This window comes from Oreochromis niloticus, linkage group LG15, assembly GCF_001858045.2.
Source record: "Oreochromis niloticus isolate F11D_XX linkage group LG15, O_niloticus_UMD_NMBU, whole genome shotgun sequence".
Taxonomy (NCBI): domain Eukaryota; kingdom Metazoa; phylum Chordata; class Actinopteri; order Cichliformes; family Cichlidae; genus Oreochromis; species Oreochromis niloticus.
The window spans coordinates 24,284,002-24,308,081 of record NC_031980.2 but is presented as its reverse complement, the minus strand read 5'-3'; the positions used below and the strand labels follow the sequence as shown (position 1 = coordinate 24,308,081).

Genomic DNA, 24,080 nt, shown 5'->3' with positions numbered 1-24,080 from the left:
ACTCTTCTTGTGCTGCAGGAAAGCTACAAGTAATTTCATTCTGCAAAACAGATTCAGTCTGGCAGGATTTTCAAATTCATTTCATCATCCTACCAATCCAGCCGCCCTGCACTGCAAATACACACTGTGTTTGGTGCTTTATTTCTAATTTTAATAGCCTGGATCATTTTGTAGGACATGTCAAAACAAGTACAGAAAAAAAAAGTATAGAAAATGTGAACACCAGTGTTGTTTCTGCACTTCACAGCCATACAGCTACAGTTGCCTACACCAGTATATTATTTTGCGACAGAACTAGATGATCCTGGTATCAAATTTAGGTAAAAAGGACACCTGTCATACGTTCTCACTTGTTCTGAGTAGCCATCTATCCTTCGTGGTGATACAGCCAGAGGGTACCATATGTTACAGACAAGAAACTGGTACAGTTTTCTGACACTGGGGTATAGCCCATGACACCAGTGTGCAAAATCTAGCCCACTCCTAAAGGTCAAAGATTTTTATAGTATCAAACTATAGGTCAAGGGTCATTAAATATATAAAAAAATTGCTGATTCTGAGGGGATCAGATGGGAGCTTTGAATGACTCTATATCGAATGACACATTTATTGTGTCATAATTTAAAAACAATGAGCTGATGATACAGTTAATATTAAAAAGACTGTTTAGGAGAAACGGTATTTAATTCCTTACTGTACAGAAGTGCAAGAGATAACGACAAAGGATTCAGTGTAGTGTAGATTTATAAATAAAAGTATAAACAATATATTCATTGTTGTTGCATTTAATTTCTTTTATAAAGTGTTAATTTCAAGTGAAAAAAAAAACAGCAGCTAATATTCAAGAATCTAAGTGTATCAGCATTTTGTAGAAGGACCTGGGGTCGAGCCCTGAGGAACACCAAATGTTTGCGCAGTTGCACTAAAAACACAAAGTTTCACCTCGTGTTCAATCGACACCTCCTCTGGAGGTGGAGCTTGTCACTCCTGACTTAGATTTTAGTGCCGATATCCAACCTGTGAGTGAAGGTATAAAGGAAGAGAAAACAAAAGAAAACCCGATTTAGGAAGTATAAAGTTCCCACCTGCACGTTATGCCTGGTCTTCTGGCTCCAATGGACTCACAATCAAACAGAACTTTAATCTGCAAAAACATGTACAATTGGACTAGCAACATTGTTGAAGCAAGAAGACAACAGCACAGGTGTTAATCTTGAGAAGTTTTAGCAGGTAAATCACACTGAAAAAAAAGAAGTATTTTTGTAGTGGTGAGAACAATGTCCCCTATTCTCCTGAGTGAGATTGACTTTACAAAATCAGTATAGTCCTGGGGTATTCAGTTGGTTCATTTTCACCTGCAGGAGTTTCTGTAGGCTCTCGTAATATGCTTTTTTTCCATGGAGGAAATTAATTAGTGAAAACTGTAAACAGCTTTTTAAACTCTCCACATAAATGTCCTGCAGAAAAGAAGCAGAAAGAAAATCTGTCAAACATCCAAGAATTACGAATGCCGCAGATGACAAACTCAGAGAGAATGATTCAGAGCTTCAACAGCCTGAAAGAGGAGAGTCTGTGCCGCGCAAGAGGTTTTTATCTATGCATTAGCGGGTCGTTATCATTCCGTGGGTTTGAAATACTGTTGTTTTGTCAAAGCTGCTGGAGAGTCTCAGTTACGCACAAGATGTACTTTGGAGGTGGTGCATGACACACAGGGTTATGGTATTACTGATATGAGGCTGTCACTCACAACTTCTTGTTTTCCAATGCAAAGGTGGCGTGTTTTTCTCCAGACCACCGGGTTTTTCTAAAATCAGATTTTAGTGAACTCTTAAAGTTGGTACTTCCTCTTTGGCCGAATAAGAAAATTTTGACACACTTTTAGGTGGATGAAGTCCATCATCTCCTGACTGATCCTGATGAAGAGAAATGTCTTGGATTAATGGTCCTCAGAAATTTCCCCAAATGTTTCCCCAATGTTCATTATTGTTTTTTCCCTCTTTTCTGGGAAATCTGAGGTATTTTTTCATCAGGGTGGCCCTTTATTCAGGTAATAGTAAAGATGGGGTTCCAGCAGTCCTAAATACACCACGAAAGTCCCCAGAAATATGAAGCTGAGATCCATTTATTGGGTCTAAATTAGGTTCAGGTGCAGAGTGGAATTAAGATGAATGAAAACAGTCAGCTGGCTTTTCAAATCAATCATCTGCTTGCAGGTCTTACTTGAAAACGTCCGGAGTGGAGTTGAGGTCTCCGGGTGGGGGAAGCTTTTTAACCAACATGCACTCAGCCGTAGTGGTGGTGGGACTGGCATCACAAGCAACACTTCCTGCTGACTGTGTTATTGACAGTGTGCATCCATTACTGCTTGTGCTCCTGATAAATGAAAGTCATTAATGAGGAGCGGACAGCACCTGGTACTGATGGTCGCAATCAGCCTCTGGAAAGACTGAGAGCTAGCCAGCAGGAAGCCCTGGAGGACAGATGCTGGCTGTCAAATTAGCCTAAATTAAAGATAAAATCATCCATTTACCAGAGAGGATGGATTCAGACGTGTAAATCAGATTCAGAGGCACAAAGCTTCAGCCATGTTCCTTTTTTTTATTCTAACACAGATTTAACACGGAAAAACTCTTCTGTTCTTGTATGTTCATGAACAAATATGATCTGCAATTGTTAACATTTAATCAAAGGACCTCTGTGTAACCTTAGTAAACTGCTGATGCTATAGACACCTCCAGCAGGTTATCATTCTGTTCATGTGAAAGCTAGCATTGGCCAAAACTGTGATAAACCTGTCCTTCTGTGCTTTGTTGTTATTTAAAGCACTTTGGTATTAGCTTTATTTTTAGATAAAAGAAGCTACACACATCCTTTGTACTGGTTATTTACTTACTTTTACTTATGATAACACTACTAAGGTTAGCTAGTTGGCCCTAATTTAGGCTACTCTGAAAGAATGCGCGAACTTTAGCTTATTGGAAAATTGACATAAGATTTCAGATCATTAGATGAATACCATGTTTTGCTATGTCAGTAGACACGCTGTTAACTAACAATTGGCAGAAGGAATATTGATGTCCTGCTGTGGAGTTCATGTTGGTGCTTATGTTAGGCTCTACAATGGAGCTTATGATGAATCGGTGTCTGGAGTCTGACTCGGTGTTTATGCTGTTGGTCATTTGATCACAAGTCTAAGCTAACGTAGTTAATATGGCTGCCTTTTAATCCAGGAGCAGAAGAGAGGCAGTGAGGCTTTCGGGACAGAGCACTGATTTTGTCGCTCCACCGAAAGGTTGGAAGCAAGCAAGAGAGCTAGAGAAGATCTCATTTTTTAAATTAAGTTACAATAAACTCACACATTGGTGATAAAATGTTTAATACATGAAAAAAGGTAGCAAAAGGTGAGCCATTTCTAAAATGAGCCGCTGAGATGACAAAACTATGACAGAGAAAATGAGATTTCCTTTCCCAACATGACTCGGTCACATCATGATAAACAAAAGAAATGAGAAATGCGAGCACTTTCCCTGGCTGGTATTTGCTCGACAGTGTGTGCGTTACTCAGAAAAGCTTTATATACTGAGATTGATTGACATCATCTCTTCCCCCTGAGTATTTCCACTGATAAGATGAGACACAAACCGAACGTGACCGGGGTGGAAATTGTGCTGCAATATTCCAATGATGCAAAAACCTGTAAAATTAAGATGAATGAGCAGAGTCATCCTGAATTTACAGCTTGCTAAAGCACATTACATTCATCAGCCTGACTGTGTTCCCACAGAGCAACCATGGGAATAAGAGGAGGCAGTCACTATGTTTGCACTGACTTGACAGCAGGTTATTAGGGGGAAGCAGAAGGCTACAGGGACACTGGCTCTACACGGATACAACTGAACATGTCCGCTGGACTTAAAGACACTTTCTGTTATTACAACCTGCAGAATTTAAAACGTTCACCATCAGGGTGCAGCGGTTTACACATAGTAAGTAGTTGCAGTGAGTAGCTGGTTCCCCAGTGGTTGAACGCTCTGAGCGACTATTTTTGACTCCAAGACACAAAGTAGGAGCCAACCAATCTCTAACCTTTTTTTCGTATTGTGGCCTGCTTTGGACCGACTGCACTCACTCTCTCGATGTTTTTGGATTACTGCTGTTTTTCTGCAATAAGGGATTCGACTCGCCTGGACACCATTGGGCTGGAGTCTCCTTATATAAAAGCGAGGTTGCCAAGTTTGCTGTAACACAAAAATTTGTGGACGAATTTCTGAACATCTGTTTCACATCTAGGAAGCTCGGGCTGGATTATGAATCAAAGTGGTTAATAGGAATTTCTGTGCATCTAGACAGCAACACATTTGTGATTGTCACCAACTTCTCACATTTAATTGCCTTTTTCATCACAAATCGATTGCATGTGATTCTAACCTGACTCCAATTGCAAATTTATTACTGTTTTATCAAAGTCTTAACACATCAAAATTGCTCTGAGTGGTTGCACACCTGGTCCCATCTTCAAAGCTGAAATCTCATCAACACAGTGTTAGATTTTAGACAAAAAGTCCCAGCAGCTTTGTCTATTTACATTTTGTTGAATACTGTTTTTTTTAATCTTGGGGAGGTTTTTGATGTTTTTTAATACATAAAAATTACATTGGATCAAGTACATTTAATGACTGTATATTCATCTCTAAACTTCGTAGTACTTTGGGATACTGATCTGTATTTTGTGTGAAAATGAAAGAGTACCAATCCAATACCAGTGTTATAAGCTGAGGAAGAATAAGCTGAGGAAGAAACAGGGAAAAGCAACATTATCTTTGACTCAATGTAAATGAATATAAAACAAGGGTAACAAATAAATAATACTTATATATAAAATGTATTGAACTGTACTCTGTTAGTGAAACAATACACAGGGACCAAGATAAATAACCCAAAAAGTATTTACTCAATGTATTTAGATTTCAGCTCAGTGTAAAAGTCTTTACTGCTCTTACTTCCATACACGTTAGTTTCATTTGTCAGTGTCAGTGTTCATTCTCAAACAGAGCAGATAAGATTCAGGTGATTTAATGAAAACAAAATGCTATGTTGCAAGAAAGAAAGTAAAAGGTTAAAAAACAAGTGACAAACCTGACAGAACAACAGTGAAAGTTAGTGCAGGTAAGAAGCAGGTGATGAGTTCTAGTCTTTGGAGCTTCCAAATCAGGGGTGTCAAACATAACGGCCGGGGGCCATTACTGTTCCGACAGTCTGGCCCTCTGGAGAGTTTTGGAAAATGTGAAGGAGGGCATAGATCTGAGACTAGATCTAGACATAGGTTTTCCTTACTGATAAAGACCCTCCCCATGGGCATTCATGCTACAAAGAAAGTAGATGAGTAATAGATAAACAAATGACAGAAAGTTCCTGTTTTTCCACTATCCACAACAGAAATGTATGACTCTTGCAGTGGATTCACTGTAGGAAATTTAAATTAAAGTCTCTGAAATTGTGTCAGGTAACACAAATTTTCAGTTCTATAAGTTTTATTTTCAGTTTTATTTCTTATAATTTTACACAATTTTCTTACAATTTACACCCAAATCAGCATTTCTTTATCAGGTAGAAAAATAACACACATTAGAACATGGCAGATAGGTGATGAGTGTGAAATGTTCTCAGTTAAAGTTCATGATGAGAGTCATCGATGGGCAAAGACAAACGGCATCACACGATGGGAAGAAGAAGAACGGACCAAACTTCAGCCAGAAGCTACTTTTCCAAGTCTTCAAATATCTGGTGTCCAGGCCACTGTGTGCCCAATTTTTAATGTTTATAAATCATAAATCAATGTAAGAAAGCAAGCACTTTGTTTTTTACCAGATAAATCACATTTATCTGTCTTCTCACGCAGAGAGAGCCTAACAAGCTTATTTGGCATCCCCTCAGTTCAATAAGCACCTTCCAGCCCAGTTATTAATATCCTTTCGAGGGCCCAATTTGGTGCATCAATTACTCTCTGGTAATAAAATGATTCGCTGCAGTTACAGTTGATTTCTGAATCATCTGTCATATAAAGCCACAGACTGAGCATCTGGAAGTTCAATCAGCTCCCGGATCAGTCAAGGTCACAATAACTCAAGAAGTCATCTTTATCAGTCTAAATGGATCAACCCCCCCCAGCCCCAGCCCTCACGGATATAAAGAAAAAGTCTTTATACCTCCCATTTGATTCCCTTTAAACCTCCTTTGAATCCAAAATGTGCCGACACGTAAAGGCTTAATCCTCTTCTCTTGCTCAGAGGATTCGGATGCATGTTTCTTTGAATCAGTTCTCTCACAAATTCAATTCTCTCTGTATTTATGGTGATTCTCATGTTAGCCTCCATGCTGCCTTTTCTCTCTTCACTTGTTCTGCTGCTTAACTCCATTTTTGTCATCCTTTCAAATACAGATTTGATGAAGCATGTGCTGAATTGAATAAACCTGTAGAAAGCTCAGAAACCTCCAACTCCACATTTCTGACCTTTACACCACCAGATGGTTTTAAGTATTTTCCTTATCTATAACAGCAGTGACAGAACATATGGAAAATTAGCTTCAGATCAATCAGAGTTGTGTAGATTGAAGAAGTCAGAGCTCATAAATCATCTAGTCCCGATGGGAGAGCGTGGATAAAGCTTAGTGATGCATTATTTACACAACCTGCTCACAGTTTCTGCGGGGCTTTCCACACTAAGCCGCCTCACAGCCTCGCTGATTTATGCTCTCGCAGCTGAACTTCAAGCTCTCCGTGCTTTTCATCATCCCTTCAGTATTTCACGGTCAGCCCGTCCAGCAAGTGCCAAAAACTAGATTCATCTCCGTCACAACAACTCGCAAATACATAAGTATAAACACACTTGAGGGTGCAGCTTTTCGACCCAACAAACGCCATGAAATTACCAAAAACTTGCCTCTAATGGTTTTCACTTCTCCACCCCGAAGAGGATACCCCGTACAACTTCAGCAGTGCAAACTTAAATCAAGTGCTAGACCCAAAATCCATTAAATATAAAAACCTAGCAGGTCAAATCACACAAACAGGCTCGTGAGGCTGCAATGCATCTCTTGGAGTCTTCAATTTAGTAAGTACGTAAAAAAGTAAAATTTTATTTATATAGCACATTTCTAGATAAAAGATCACAAAGTGCTTCACAAGGTATAAAACAAAAACAGTCAAAAGTTAACAAAATGCAATTCTAAAAAGATGTGTTTTTAGCTGTTTTTTTAAAAGTAATCACTGAGTCTGCAGATCTTAAGTTCTGAGGAAGAGAGTTCCACAGTCTGGCGGCCACAATGGCAAAAGCTCTATCACCCTTGGTTTTCAGCCTTGTATGCTGAATAACAAGTAAGCCCTGATCACAAGACCTCAGGGACCTACTAGGGACATAGGGCTGTAAAAGTTCAATGATGTAGGCTGGTGCTTGTCCTTGAAGAGCTTTAAATGTCAGAACCAGTATCTTAAAATGGACTCTGAATTCAACGGGGAGCCAGTGCAGCTGTATAAGCAACGGTGTTACATGAGAGTATTTAGATCTTTTTGTCAGAAGCCTTGCTGCAGCATTTTGGACAATCTGCAGACGCTCCAGGGAGTTTAGAGTCTTCATTATGGTTATAGGGTTGCACTGCCTCCCCCACCACTGGGTGGAAATCACAGGGTCTAACGTCCCTTATTTTCCCTCAGTACATCACTGTAAATAATAATAATGATGATAATAACAATAACAACAATAATAATAATAATATTACAGACAGTCAAAGTTGTTGAATTAATGATAAGTGAAAAACAATACATCACTTATATTCCTCAGAGAGGTTTGGTCTGCTGTCTAAAGTACCACTGTTACTTCAGAGGAAGTATAAGACACCATTTCTTCTGCCACGCATGAAAACTAAACATATTTACTGCTGTAACCAGACTATATTTCCCACTCACACACTGACTCATGTGATCTTCATGACTCACACGATGGGAGGCGGGAGCATCGTCTCTCAGGATGACATTTGAGGTGGTTAAAAAAAATTGGGAATCCCCATCAGTCTTTTGTTATCCAGGCACCTGTTTATTTGGCATTTTATTCTGCCTCCACAGTCTTCTCCTGAGGTTTTGCAGATATGTGACCACCAACTACGTAACATTGACCTGTTTGCCATTTTCAGTGTGTGAGAAGCAAGGTAGGCTAGTGTAGGCTCCAGTCACACAGGCCTAGAGACTGATCTGCAACCATCTGGCAACCAGTGGTCATAGGGGGACCAGTGTGTATTTCCCAACCTGTGGGGGCAAAAACCTCCAACTGTTTTGGCAGCATGCCTTCTTGGGAACTGATTTCACCCAGCAAGAGCCAGAAACCTCCAACAACTACTGCCAACCAGAATAAATGTCTCCTCAGCCAGCGTTTGTATCGCATCCAGTATGGCACACAACCCGTAATTCATGTCGTGTGAGAAATCTCAATACACGCAGATGTCATTTTTCAAACACAGGTATCGCCCCCTGGTCACCATTAAATAGAATGCAGATTTCAGGAACTTCAGCGGAGGCAGTGACACTAATGTTTACAGACATTATCCAGTAGAAAGACCAAACAGAGCCTGGACCAAACAACTCCTCTATGATTCGACTGGCCTGCAAATATAGAGCTTAGATAACGTCAAAGGAAAGAAGATGAAACTAATGTTTGTTCAGTTACTAACTTTGAACCTTTGCTGGAAGCATACAAGAGGAACCACATCACAACAGGGGCAAATTTTCATGTAAAGCTAAAAAGCTACAGTTTGAAGATTTAGAAAGTGCAGACATGTAAAAAGACGAACAAATGATTCAGGCTCTATATGCTACACACAAATAAACCAGGACCAGCCTCTGAACTTCTCATGTTATGAAGTCATTTTCCCATCATCCATCATTGGCAGTGCCTCTCACTGGGGTACTCAGCTGATGACCCAACCTGCCATGCCTGTGCCCGTCAAAAACCCCCAACAGGAAGAGACGTATCCACCTCTCCACAGAGGCACATTAACCAGCAGCGCACGTATGAGCGACCCAATTTCATTTTTTCCAATGCGAGCCCTATGCCTGCTTTGCTGTTCTCAACAGGATATGAAAGATGAGGAGATCACAGACGGAGAGGGCCAGAAGCCTGCAGCAAACACAATAGGAGCGATGGTATCGATGACGTACCAGGAAGCTTATTTAGCCGCGCTTGTGCCCAAATTATTATTTCACACGCCGAATGAACAGCAGGGGAGAGAGCAGCGCTGCTGATGGAGCCTCTCAGCTTCCCGAGGAGGGAGTTGGAAACCGAACGATGGCAGCCCACATCATTAGGATGCTGACGCAGATACAGCCTCCATTAGAAGAATCCAATACCAGAGACAGTCAGGGAGTCATTTCCACTCCACATAATAGAGCACGTCTCCTCTGACTTTTTAAAACCTTGTTTTAGTCCCTCTACATTTGTCCCTTCCTAAAATTCAAAGAGAGAGATGAGTGGATGTAAAATGTCGAAAAATTTCCATCAGCTGTAACATTTACAATAATTTCACTGTAATAACCAGCAGTGAGTTCTATTTTCATTTATTTTTGACTGCAAATTAAAATAGGAAAAACTAAGCCATTACTCAAGTCCCAAAAAATGCAGTTCCTCTTATGTCTACTAGGGTCTCTAACAGTGCCTGAGTCCCCATAGGCACACATGTTAAGATGTTAAGATGTCCAGTCTTACCATAGAAATAAACTTGTTTACAGGCTGATAAAAAAAACCAACATGTTACTAGTTTCTATGTATAGTTTGCCTGTTAATCGGAGGCAGTGATTTTTTTAATAACGCAGCCTTAAACTTTGCATTATTAGGGCCGTGACTGTTACAATCATCAAAGATTGTGCTCCAATTTTAGTGAATAAGAAAACTTAGTTAGCACTAATTATCAGCTACAGCATATGGACACAGTTTGGTAATTTTGATCACTTCTGGCACCAAAACAACTAACATGCTGGATTTAACGCCGAAGCTGACGTTTGTAAGCCATCAAACACATCGATTCCCTTTGGGGATGACGGAGGAAAGGAAAACTTGAAGCTCATAAAAAACTAACCATTATTTGATCATTATCCAATGCATTCTGGGAAATAAGATCCCTCTGTTTTATTATCCAGATGGACTATTAACCTGCAGGAAACAAAAACTGAAGCTTGATTGCAGTTTGAGGTTAACTGGCCAAAATAAAACCAGAAAACAAAACAGCTCCTATTCACTGCCTACAAATGGTTTGTTTTAAGTGATCGGCCACTTAATGTCTTTGTTTCAGAAAGAAAAACTTTTCTCATTAGTTAAAATGTATTTATTAGATATTCTTTAAGTCTTAAAAACTCAAGTTGGTGCAAACTTCTTTTTAGGTTCATGAAGATGTTTTCAGCCAGCACAGAGATATGGTTATACCCGGCTCGCTAAGGACATAAAGCAGATTCCTTTGTTAAGTATTAACTGAGGAAAAGAAGGACAAAAGAAAACTACGTGCTAACCCAGCGGTCCCCAACCCCCGGACCTCGGACCGGTACCGGTCCGTGAGTCGTTTGGTACCGGGCCGCGAGAGTTGAGGCTCAGGTGTGAAATGTATGGTTTTCAGGGTTTTTATCGGTTTTCAGCGTTATTTCGTTATCGTTTTTATCGCTAACTCTTTTTTCCTGGGTCTTTTCACGTGTGTTATGAATAAATCTTCTTTTTTTCGGTACCGGTACTAGTTTTATTTTGTTGTATTTATCCACGACACCTTAAAGGCCGGTCCGTGAAAATATTGTCGAGCATAAACCGGTCCGTGGCGCAAAAAAGGTTGGGGACCGCTGTGCTAACCTATAACCAACACGTGACTGAAATTAGAAATAACTACAAACCAACGCAGAAAGATGAACTAAGTCGGGCACCAGAAAGGCACCAGCTTTCTGGGAGGCGAGAGAGCGAGGGGCTGCCATCTTGGAACGATATCAGCTCATATAGGCTCCCAAACAAGTGAAGTTCTTTTCTCCTAAAGGATGGGAGGGGCAGTTAATGAGGACCCGGACAGAAAGAATCAAAACAAATGGATGGATGGATGCATGAATGCTTCACCTTTCATCTGAAAGGCTTCTTTAGTTATCAAAGCTGATGAGGAGTTCGAGAAAATGAACCTCGATTGGGGTTGTCATCTTGAGGTATTGACTATCCTATCAGGGTCACATGGGCCTAATCTAAGGCTGCCATGACCTGGAAGACAGCAAACCCACAGGGACCTGCCATACATGGCATTTAATAATAAATGGTACCATTCATCATGAGTCATTCATAGTCTTTAACCAAACGTTAACAGCGTGGCCTAAACCTGTAGAGGAGTTTAAAGACCTCCAGAACATTTCATCTATTCCATGTCAGATTTTTAATGGATTCATTTTATACCTGCGTTAAGAAATGCATGAATAAAATGGATGGATCAAATTATCAGATCAAAGTTTAAACACTTAACTTCCAACAGCTAATAAGTTTCACAGACCTGCTCTGACTCTGTTAAACACCAAAAGCTCTGATATCAAAGGTCAAGAGCTCCAGTCATTATTCACAGAAATAAAGCGGGTCTGTGTCGGCTTCACGGGGAAATCAATCCTATTAGCGCTCACCGTGAATCATTTCAATTATGTTTCAGTGTCATTCATCCAAAGACAAACACTTTAAAGTCCAGCGAATCCCCACAGAGCTCATAATGAAATACTGAGACAGTTAATGTTTTTTGTACCACTTAGCAGAAGAAAGATGCTTAAAAAAACGGACTGAAGTAGAAACATTTCACACATTTTTGGTGATTTGATCTAAAGTGATAGAAGGAAAATATATTATCTGCTGACACAGGAGCTAACGCAGATAAATTGATTACAAATAGATCCATTTAAGGCTGTAAATAGAGAAAAATACTTGCTATTTGTTTTTAATTTTTTAATACGTCTGTGAGACTTCTGTGTATGGGAGTTGTTGGGGTCTTCTACCAATGCCAACTAAAGCCTTTCTTTTTTTACAATAATAGGATGTGCTGTACCTCTGTCTGCTGCACCATTTGATGCCTTTGGTATTTGTGGCAAATAAATGATGTGTTTTGGTTAAGACAGTGTGTGCCCTCTGTGGCACAAAGAAATGAGATATCTGAAAACAAAGCACTTAAAGGGATACATTTATTTTATGTTTGGGGGTTTTTTTGTCAGATTTTTTGCATTAAGAGAAATGAATAGTTTCCAGACGCATCCTATCTGCTCAGAGAGGTGAGGAGACCTCGTATCCCCCACATTCGGATGGAAAATAACGGAAACTCATCCGACAGGAGAAAGACTTGCTGCTCCACATGGCTCAGGAATTCCAACTGTTCTGGGCCCACCTCGACCCTGTGCGCCACCTCGGGGTTCTGCAGGAGCTCCTCCAGGACGGCGAACAGGTAGCATGACTTCTGGTACCGGTCGACGGGAAACGTGTCAAGCACCGAGCCGTCACGCCCCTGTAAAGGAAAATGAGTTTAACCAAGACTCGAATCGATGAAAGATTCCTGTGTGAGGTTTAAGGCCAGAATTCAGCACAAAACAAGGAGAACTTGTTCCAATCACTTCACTCACTGTTACAGCAATACAAATCTCATCAACATGAGGGGAGAAATGCGGCAAAAAGATGAACAAGGACAAGAAGAGGGGCAAGAGGAAAGACAAGACAAAGAACACCAAGATGAAAGACAAGGATGAGAAGACAGATGATAATGATGAAGAGGAAGGAGAAGGAGGACATGTAGAGCAAGCAGGAGGAGATAATCTTGTATTGTTGATCTTTTTAAGCGGGGGGGTTTCCAAACAGGTCTCATGTGATGAAGGTCTGCGTAAGGCGCTGGCAAGTCTCAGACATGACAACAGTGAGACGAGCTGTCACAACTCATCCTCATTTTTAAGGAGACTTTAAAAAAAAACAACAACAAAAAAGTAATTTGAAATATTTTAGTGCCAATTAAGGGCTTATTTTCAAACTGAGATCATTGGCTTTGAAGACTTGAAGGATCTGTAGGAGCCCAAATGATTATTGAAAGAACTGGAGCACTGGGGTAATCCCTGAGATGATGGGCTTTTAGATGATGAAACAACAAATACTCATACCACGAGTTATTTACCTGCAGATGAAAGACGAGAAACACGAGATCCGACTGTTTTCAGAGCACAAACTGAGTGAAAGGAAATACAACACACAACAGCTCAAATCAAAACGTAATTATTCAAACCAGCAGAAGCTGCCGCATCTCATCCCGACTACATCCCAGCGAGAGAGTGTGTGTGTGTTGTTTGCATGTAAAAGTTGGTGTGTGAGGGATGTCACAAAGAAAAACAAGCGCCAGATGGCTGTCAGGTATTCCTCCTGGCAAAAACCTTCAGAGAACCGACAGGATGTGACAACAACACCCTCTTAACCCCACACACAGACACAAACACACAGACACAGACACACACACACACACACACACACACACGCCCGGACCCCATCAGCATCAGGTCAGCAGCCATTTTTTAAAATCACGATTCATGTTTTTCTGCCTGAAAGCTCTCCAGCTTCTCCTCTGCTGACACAAAGAGACGAAACACTGAGAGACACACAGATTCACCAAAAGCAAACAAACTGTCAATAAATTATTGAATTATTTCAGAGAAATGTGAAATTGTGAACACTTCGAATATGTCATGTTCCACTGTAACAACCTCAAAAATCTAAATCAGATTATTGGGATCTCTGGTCCTCCGGCAGCGCTGATTCTGTGGAGACTACGGATCAGGAACACTTCCAGAAATCACTGAACACAGCTGCCATCAAATTTAAAGTGACTTCAACTGTTTCTCAGTGTAAGCATCTGATGCTTTGTGCGTTGAACTGTGAATAAATATTTATATTTTCCAAAGTGTCCCAACCTTTTTGGGATCCTGGGTGTGTTTTGCTTCCGCTCACACAAAATACCAGAACTGTGTTTTTGTTGTTGTTCATTACCTGAACTCACTAAATTAAAAATGCCTCTGATAGATCCCTGCCAAAACATTTTTAGTCTGACTGGAGAAAGGAAAAAGCCAATATCACTATCACCAAATAAGATGGCATTTAGTCGTGATGAGTTGCTCAATCACTGCGTCATATTTCTGAGGTCAGAGCTCCAGAAACACCTGCAGGTACATTTAATCGTTCCAGCGCCACATTTAAAGCCAAGCAGCTACAGCGCTTTAAAATCTGAAAAACCTTTAACTTGTATATTTATAAAAATGTCAGTAATTCCTGAAGAGTTCATGAAAAATTTTGTTGAACTCCTCGAATTAAAGCCAAAAAAATCTTGACTAATTTAAAATCTACTGTGGTGTTGTACAAAGGCACAGCTACAAAAAATCTGTTAAAATACAAAAACTTAAGAATATATAAATGTATTAGGCCTTTCACGCATAGTGGTCACTACAGTGGACAGCTATTCAAAGACTGTTCTCTTGTATTTGTGTCAGTGTTGATGGTATACCACTACATTGGACACTGATGTGTCACTCTACACCCTGCCACCCACTGGTGGTTTAATGTTACTATAGATGTATGACATGTTTCATGGTATTGAAAAGAGCTCCCCAAAAGCCAGCTGAAGCTGAATTACAACCCATAAGAAACTGTTAAAAAACAGATTCAGGGGACACTCGATCGTCTCCGTACAACACACGGTCAGGGATATCAAACCACTGTTAATCCATCTCTGCTGCTTTCATCCAAATCGACATGAAAACAGATGAACAGTAGAGGGAACAACAAACCAATCCTCACTTCTGCAGGTGGTGGTCACAGGCTGCTGCTTTTTCTTCACTGCTTTTTCTCTATGTCACCTTCAGCCTGTTCAGCTTTCTGTTAGCACAGCAAGACCAGCTCATCCATACGTGTCGCCTGAAGAAGGTTTGCCAAGTGTCCCGGCACAATCACGGGGGTGTGAAGGAGACACCAGGAGACACCAGGAGGGCTGTGAGCTCCACCGAGGCCCAGGGTGAGATAAAGGAGGCTTATTATGATTCGTAAATCATGCAAAGCTACTCTAACAGGATCCAAAAGTAACAATACAAAGCTGGAAATGTTTAATTTTTATAGCTCGTTGGAGTGCTCACACATAATGATTATTCAATATTTGCTGTGCTGTTTCCAGACTGCACCACACACATGCAGAGCTCATGCTTATGTAACTGTGCTGTTTATTTAGAGGCATGTCAGTCAGTGTGAGCGTGACAGCAGGTTACAGTCCCGTTAGCTCTGCATCTGAACCGTGAATTTATGGTGTGCACATACTCACAGCATGTGGTTATATTTGGTGGAACATGAAGAGGCCGCAGATATTCACACAATCGGCCGTCAGCGGCTGTCAGCAAGATGGAGACGGTTTCATCTGATGTGGTGAACACAGGCGTGAAGGCAGCAGCGAGACGAGGCTTCGCAGGTCTTTGCTAGAGAGGTGACTCAATCCGCTCCAAGTCTTTCCTCTTTCACGTCTTTGTGCCGTCGACCGGCTTTTGGTTAAAACCAACAAACCGACCAAGTGTTGAAGCTGAGACAAGGGAATGAAAGCGGTTCACGCAGAGGGATAAGTGCAGAGAGAATATCATGATTAATTTTTAAAAGAACCTCTTGCTTTATACCAGAAAAACAACCAAAGCTCTGCACTGATCTCAGGAGGGCTGTCAACCAGTGTTTCATAATTTGATTATATAATCAGTTAAAAAAAAATTTAACTGATTATAGACATTCAGCTGTGAAATTAATATTCGATCGTGGGGGAAAAAAGCAGCTCGCACAACTGCTGTCTGTCTCCTGAGCAGCAAAATGGAAAACCTGACAGAAATACATGCAGCTCTCTGTTATTTGTATTCAAACATAAAAAGTTCTGCTCATTACCTGCAGATGAGCTGGCCCTTCGTTGTGTTACATCCCTTGAGTGAGAACGTTTTGTTATTGTTTAATCTAAATGCAGTGTTTGATTAGTGAGAGTGGACCAGCACTGGTAGCTAATCACTGAATGCTAACGTCTGTGTTTGCGGCACACTAACAACACCAGGAGAGTCAGAGCATTAAAGACTATCAGTGCATCAGCTCGGCTGGCTGATTCATCGCCTGAGTGAAATACAGCAGCTGTGGATGAGAGCAGAGCTCAGGCTTACATGCTGCTTGGTTAACTGCTGTTTGATATCGAACACATTCAGTGTCTGATTTCAGATTTTCAGTTCAGTTTTGGGCTACACACATCGGTGCATTTACCCTCAGACATACACTCGGGTCATTTTCTCCAGTTTGCATAAAAATGTTATGATAAAAAGTTTGGACACATATATAACTGTGAATTAATCAGTTAAAATTAGAATAGTAGAAATCTGTTCTATTCTATTCGGGTTAGACCGTCTACTGATACTTTTGTTTTTGTGGCACAGCTTGTGATATTTGCTCAGTCAAGCATAAAAGTGAAAAAAGCATTTTCTTCATTTTTGTGACAAAGAATTTAATAGTACAAAAAGTATTCTGCTTTATTTTAGTATTATTGTGAAATATAAGTACGTACGATTTAGAAATGATCACTACATAGTTTTTGCACTGTGAATTTTTTTGCTTTCTTTTTAACGCTCAAATAAAGGACTTTGAATGTTTATCATGTTTTAATATGCAAAATATAAATCACACTTCAGGCTTCACATAAAGCTGCTTTCTGTAGTTCTGTTATTACCTTCACTGAGTTTATGTTGATGCGTTTCTGTTATATTGGTTATTAGGGCTGCCACGATTAGTCGACTAGTCACGATTATGTCGACTATCAAAATCGTCGACGACTAATTTAATAGTCGACGCGTCGTTTGAAGCTTTGTAAGATCCCAAAAGACGCAGGAATAAGTAGTAGGATTTAAGAGTGCAATAATGGACTGAAACAGAAGATGGCAGCACTGCATGTACAAGGATGCCAGCTGCCGTTAAACCCCGAAGAAGAAGAAGCTGTGTCTCAGAATTCATAGCGCGGCCCTGCTCAGTTTCCAACAATGGCGGCCCCTGGTTAGTTTTAATATCACTCTTATTATTCTTTCTGGGTCACAAGATAAACATTTAACATATTTTCAGGTGAGAATGTAACTGTGTAAACCTCAAATATCTGCTCAGTTTATCAAGACACCACATATTTTCAAAAGCGCTCCGACGTTTTCGGAGACGTCTGTTGCCCACCAGCTCGATAGCTAGCGGGGGTTCAAGGCTCATTAAAGCCAGTGAGAGCACCGGACTCCCGGCGTTTTCAAACCCACCGCCGTCTTTCGCTACTCAGGTTAAACACGATATATAAGTCACTTAGATAACGTAAAAATTTTATTGTTTGGCTTTTTTCAGTATTTAATTTGTTCCTGAGTAAATCGGTTTGACTGAGATTAAAGTTATAGGTTTTACACAGCTGAATAAACGTCAAGCAGACAACTGATTATTAGAAGTGTGAGATGCTCAAGAAAATACTCTGGTGTCCTGTTATATTTTAGATAGCAAGGAGCAGACGGCTGAGTTTATTAAACTTCACCGAAACAATCTGCAAATTTCATTAAAATTTAATAAACTCTCATCTTATCTTTATTTTTAGTTAGCACATACCTTAAACACTTAAAGCTGTAAGCTAATGATAGTTATATAAGAGCAGATGCATGCTGGTGCAATAAGCCGTACGTTTTACGTCCAATGGATGCATGATCTGATTAGTCGACTAATCGCAAAAATAATCGGTGACTAGTTGACTATCAAAATAATCGTTTGTGGCAGCCCTATCGGTTATATAGATATATGGCCTATCTTTGTTCACTCTCTTGTAATTAGCACAGGCCTGAAAAACAACCAGACCTGATCAATGTTGATGATGTACAGTTATTTTCATTACTACCCATCACTGGTTCAACTAACTGACTTGCGGTTTAATTGATAGAAATCTAACATGACAAACAGGCCAGAGGACACACAGACGGGCTGTTAAACTGTTCGCCAGTTGAATCAGTCAACTTATTGAGGAACTGGGGAAACATTTCAGTTCTAATAAGGTCACAAAAAAAACAAAGTCAATAACTTAATGGCTCTTATATTATGACTCATCAATATCAGTGAAACCCATCAGCCTAAGACAAATACTGCAGTTGACACAAAACCAATCAATTCGAACCAACCGACAGGGAATTCGTGGTCTCTGGGTCCTCCTTCAGGAAAGTCACAATCTCATTTGTGGGTTTTGGACTGTTGATAAGAGGAAAACAATAATAGGAAACCCAACTTTTACCTTTGAAATATGCGCAACCTGAATGGTTTATTGTCTGCAGACCTGTGCGTCCACCAGATTTAAACCTCTCTAAAGGAGACTATACCGCGACTTTCATTTGACAACAACAGAGCAGCGTCAAGGAGGTCGAGCAGCTTTATGCCCGTGAGGTTGGCGAGATATTCCATTTTAATCTCCAACCTGTCAAACACTCACATGCCCACGAAATTTATGAAGCTGTGAAGCGGGATTCAATGAACGGCAGAAATCGATAACTGGAACGAGGATCCAGAGGGAGCGGTGATGGAGCATCTGCGAGGAGCATATAGAAACATAACGGGGGCTCGAGCCCCGCTGCAGGAGACAGAAATACTCTCAGAGGACCTGCTGGGCCTCCTCTTATCAAATCTGATTAAGAAAAGCAACAACCTCCCAAAGTTTCTACATTTACTCCAATAAAAAGCATTTTTCAGGGAGTTTAATATTTCTTTAGTCACAGCCTGTATTTTACAAAACAACAAAATCAACTTCAGGCTTCATTCAGTGAGCCAAGAAACTCATCAGGAAAGTGTTTGCTGAGGTCACAGAGCAAAAGCACCTAGGGCCGTTTCTGCAACTACAAGAGTCGCCTCCTGCTGGCCATTAAAAATAATACCGGTTTAAAGCACTGAAAGGCTTCATTTTTCAGACTCTGAAGCTGTGTCCAGCTTTCTGCATCCACCCACCGGTTAAAGGAGCCTCAGCATTAGCTTTGCAGCTGCTGCCATGTTAGTTTCAATTAGAGGTCAGAAAGTTTTTGAGCAACTGTCCACCACGTTTACAAAGACACAAACTGGTGGCAGGAAAGGTGAACAGATGTGAATCTGCTTCTGTGGGACTACAAATACAAAACTTTGGGAATAAAATCAGCTTAACGCCGTGTTTGCTGAGATACTTCCACAGACTGGATTTTCACGATGCCAACAACAGTAAGAAATGGAGGGCAGGTTTCGTCATTGCCGTCAAGTTTTCTTTTGCAATAACAGAAAAACAGAGTGAGGAAGCTTGGAGGAAAGCAAGTAAAATCATGAAACTTCGTGTTAAGTCCTCCCACCCGAGCTGATGGGAGTTTATTTTCAGGCTGTAAACGTGTTTATTTTTGCTATTAAAGACATTTTAACCTCGGCGTTTATGACGACTGACTCAAAGCCAAAGCCAGCCTCTAGTGGACATTAGAAGAACTGCAGCTTTTGGTGCTTCCACGCTGGCTTCACTTCTTAGTGATCATATATTAGATGTGTGCTAGGGTACCTGGCAGGAAAAGAGCCAAATGATATCTTGTTACAGATCAGATACAAGTCTTTGTGCCATATTAAATTAACGGGATGCCAGAAAGTTCCTTATAGGATCACTGTGTGACCAGCTGGGGGTTAAAGACCTGCATTATCATGTTATTGCTATAACACTGTTTTTACAGCAGCAGTGGACACCGAGTGCATCTATAAGATGCCGCCTGCTTTGAAAACCACACTGACTGCTGCCTGGGAATGATAACAGGCTGGTACTCGCCTTCACAGAAGTGGGAACAGGATTTATAAAGAGCAGGGCCTTTTTTGTGACCTAAAAACATGCGATGGACACCCACTGTACTGTAAGCTTCTGTAACATTCAAACACATCTGTGACTTTTCAGCAGATGGCAAATACCTGAACTCTGAAAGAGCGCGATCCAGTCCTCCTCCTCCAATCCAAAGTACGAGTACAATGCACACCAAACCAATCAAACCATTTTCTCTCCCTCATCTCAGAGTATCTGCCCCAAAAAGACGAGGTACAAATCACCACAGACTTTAAATAATCACTCTTCCATTTCCCCCGCTCAACAGCACATCTAACTCCTCCTTTAATGTGCTGCAAAAAAAAGTCAGCGTGAACTCTGCTGTGACTACAGAACTACAGTCCGACCAGAGGCAAAACAAGCTTTCTGAAGAAAAAGTGGTGAAGAGCGTCCGCACACAGAGACGAGCAGCATCTCATCTACTGCACTCTTTCTCAGGTCGTCTCCAAACAAAGGGAAGGAGATGTTAAAGAGACTTTCTAATGAGCTGAGACCCCTCCATCAGTGGGTGCTTCTGATCCTCTCTGTGGGTCTGAGAGATTAAAATCTCCCTCGGGTAATACTTCTCATCTTTTACAATCCACCAGATGATTTTAATGAGTAAACAAAACCAAATAAACCTCCAGTTAAAATTGTGCAACCAGCAAAAGAACAGACAGCAGCTGAAGGGAACGAGAAATTCAGTGGACCAAGCAGAAACAAACTCTTATTTGCAGAGTTTCTCTTTTTGTGTTCATTCAGCAACTTTGACAGAACTACAATAACAATAATAATAATAATAAAAAAAGCTTCTGCTGCATGAAAAATAATAGTTTGTGTTTCTGGCCACACAAGCTTAAGCGAGACGGTCCCTTCCTGAAGAGCGGACCTCCTCTTCCTGCAGTTCTCTTTACAGTGATGAACTGATTGTGTTGATTGGTTAACTTTTTAATTTTCATTTAATGGTGCTTACAGGTCTGAGGGTTGAATGCTGCATTCAGCTAAACTAAACAGCACATATGGCAGCAGATTTGCATTATTTACACCCAGGAGGGAGATGATAGGATCATTTATACTTAACAGGCTGTGTCAAGTCTATTATAGGCTCAAAAGTAGCTTCAGAAGTTGCCAGATCCTGGTTTAGTATAGGCAGGAAGGCAGCAGCAGCAATCATTATAAACTAATTGTAAATGTGGTTATCCACAGAACCACAGAGCTGGCATACAGGAGAAACCAGGAGACAGCAGAGGGTATCTGAATGTTTCCTGCTGTAAAGGCGAAGCTGGAGACAACATGATGGGCTGAGTGTCGGTCGTTAGCACTCCTCCTCCTCTGCAGGCTGACAGTGAGACGAGCTGATGCCTTTGAATAATCCTGATAAACTGCCCTATCCCTCCACGCCAGGTACAGATTTTTAATCCAGGCCTGGAGCTCACAATGAACCTAAACATTTTCACAGCGACCTGAGTCTGAGGCTGAGGTCCAGGCGAGTGCCAGCTTTGAAGGCCGGCAAAATGGAGTTTGAGGCAATTTTCTGGAGGAGTGCAGGAAGATGAGATGTGTCCTAATAAAAGACCACAATTAGAATCAGTTCATGTTTACTCTGTGCAGCAGGAGCTCAGCACACAGATTTTAGTTCCATTTTAATGTTATTCAGTAACTCCACAGGAAATAATACATTTATAGCATGTGATCAGAGGTGTTGTGTGGTGTTGTGCCATTGTTGTGATTTTAGATTTGAATATGGACTTAACTGTATTACAGCTCCTGACATGTTTAAAAGCCGCAGGTAAGGAGACTTACCTGGAGAAAGGAGGAGAAAGGAGTTTGCACTTCTGATTCTGCAGTTTCCTCTTGATATATTTCAGGTGTTCATGACGGTGAAGTGCAGTTGAGTTATAAAAGCATTAAAAACTTGTGGGCCTTTAAAGAAAACACTTAGAGTACCTGATTAAATTATCAAAACACAAGCAAGTCTATGTTTTTACAGTTCCATAAAAAATATATTCCTTAACCGCGCTAGCAGTCCATCACATCGATCCAGACTAAAATATCTACGTTATGAGTCCATTAGACTGGGACATACATTATTGTGTCCCTCAGGAAAAGTTGTAACAGCTTTGGTGATTTCTAACCCCGTCATCAGCGGGTCGAAATCTCCATCCATTCACCCATTTCCTTCATCATTCATCCATGCGGGGTCACGGCGGGGACTTTGGCTAACAGGCTGGGTGGACCTGTTAATTACCACTTCGGGGATTTGGAAATATGTGGGGCAATGTGCACTGAGGTGGATGGGTGGAAGTGGAGGACCTGCACTTGGCAACCCTTTTAGATCTGTATGCAGCGAGGCAGTCTGAAGCACCACGACCCAGATAGCATCAGCTGCCCCGAGATTAAAGCACGGCATCCTGAAAGGTATTTAATCGTCCATTTGATTAGACTCGGAGCTCGTAACACCACAACTGGACCGCAGCAACGCACACCGTTGATGGTGATGGAGGGACGGTCATGCCGAGGTGTTAATCAGAGTTTCTGCAGTAGAAGAAAACAAGAATGGAGGCAGAGAGAGCGAGACTAACAGTACATAATCACAAAAGGAGTCCAGGAGTCGTGACAATGATGTCAAATGTGTTTCCTGGTCTGAATATCAACTAAAAACTTTGAGCTGAACATCTCTGAACACATAGAAAAGACTCTACCACAAATCTTAAAGCAAAAATTTGACAATACAAACACAAATATGTTCACAGCTGCATCTTCGAAAGAAAAATGCTTTTAAGCCTTCTTTCGAAGCATTTTTAAGCATTTAAGCCAAATTCAAGCAGGCATATGTGAAACCATGTGATGTATTCAGCTTCTTTGCTGCTCTGCTGTGGCTCTAAACTCAGGTGAGATTCATCCTGTTTCCTTGAATTTTCCTTAAGACATGTGGAGAACTTGACTGAAGCCCACCGGCAGCAAACTGAATGGATTCCACAGAGTTAACGAAGACTCATTTTGGTCCTGGCGTTTACACCAAACATCAGGACAACAAAACTGAACCCTCTCTGTATGATCAGACCCGAACCCAACCGAGACCGACAATAAAGCATCGAGGATCACACACACCAAAGTTCAGGCCCTTTTAAACGTGAACCGGCTGATTTCTGGACTTCAGTCCTTCAGAGGAGCTTCTTACCATTGCTTTCAAAAAAATCTCACATCAAAGTGCTAATTGACGAAACTCCTTTAAAGCAGATAAATGGTGCTAATTAGCTTTCAGCCTTCAGTGACTCATCGCTATACGTCTGTTTGCAATTCTGATGTAGACTCCAGAGTTTACTCAGTTTTTTATATGCTCTTTTCTATAACTATGCAGGTGCAGACACACAGGAAACCACATGGAAAAGCAGAGGGAAGGTGGTTCACAGAAATTGGTCCAGAAAGCCAAACAGAGAGAAAAAGTCTTTAAAAAAAAAAAAAAGGAGGAGTGGGAATCAGAGGCAGAGCGGCAGAGGGGGAGGCACATAATGAAGCTGTGCTCGGCCGCGAGCATGAAGGGCAGTAATTTACAGATCAAGGATGGACTCATCTGTCACCCGAGTGCAGGGGAAAGCCCACAGTGAGAGTGAGAAGCTTCAGCCTCTCAGCCCACACTCACAACAACTCTGTCAGTCAGTCAGCCTGCACAGCAGCACCGTACACAGAGCTTCAACCCACCCGCCATCAGCAAGACCCACAATGACGGCCGGCCGAATCCAGTAAAACCATCACATAAGAACTAATTTTCATGATTTCTTTTGGTGTAAACAAGTATATTCTGCTTCTAAAACGCACAAACGAAAGGCACCATTTACCTTACATGCGCAACTTCGGGGCGACCATGGCTCAGGGGGCTGGGAAGCGCATCTGTAACCAGAAAGTCGCCAGTTCGATCCCTTGGCTCTCTGTCCTGGTCACTGTGTCCTTGGGCAAGACACTTTACCCTACCGCCTACTGGTGTTGGCCAGAGGGGCCGATGGCATGATATGGCAGCCTATCTATCAGTCTGCCCCAGGGCAGCTGTAGTGGAATTGAAAAGCGCTATATAAATGCAATCCATTATTATTATTACTTTAATTAAGGTTAACCCTCGTGTCTCATGTCTGTCATTTTCATCACTCATTACATTTATTTCATATGTT

At 41.1% G+C, this 24,080-nt stretch overlaps 1 protein-coding gene across 6 annotated transcripts in view; it reads right to left on the bottom strand.

Moving 5' to 3' along the window:
- The window catches only part of mei4 (meiosis-specific, MEI4 homolog (S. cerevisiae)), a 70,052-nt gene that overhangs the window by 4,225 nt on the left and 41,747 nt on the right, over window positions 1-24,080 (bottom strand). For 2 of the 6 annotated variants that reach the window (XM_005452436.4, XM_005452435.4), the window contains one exon: window positions 12,204-12,537. In XM_005452436.4, coding sequence (XP_005452493.1) covers window positions 12,292-12,537 — 246 coding nt within the window. In that variant the 3' untranslated portion in view covers window positions 12,204-12,291. Of the gene's footprint in view, window positions 1-1,085; window positions 1,145-12,203; window positions 12,538-14,858; window positions 15,049-15,372; window positions 15,625-22,425; window positions 22,450-24,080 lie in introns of those variants that run through there. The other 4 variants (XR_266242.4, XR_266241.4, XM_025899262.1 and 1 more) reach the window with 4 other exon arrangements.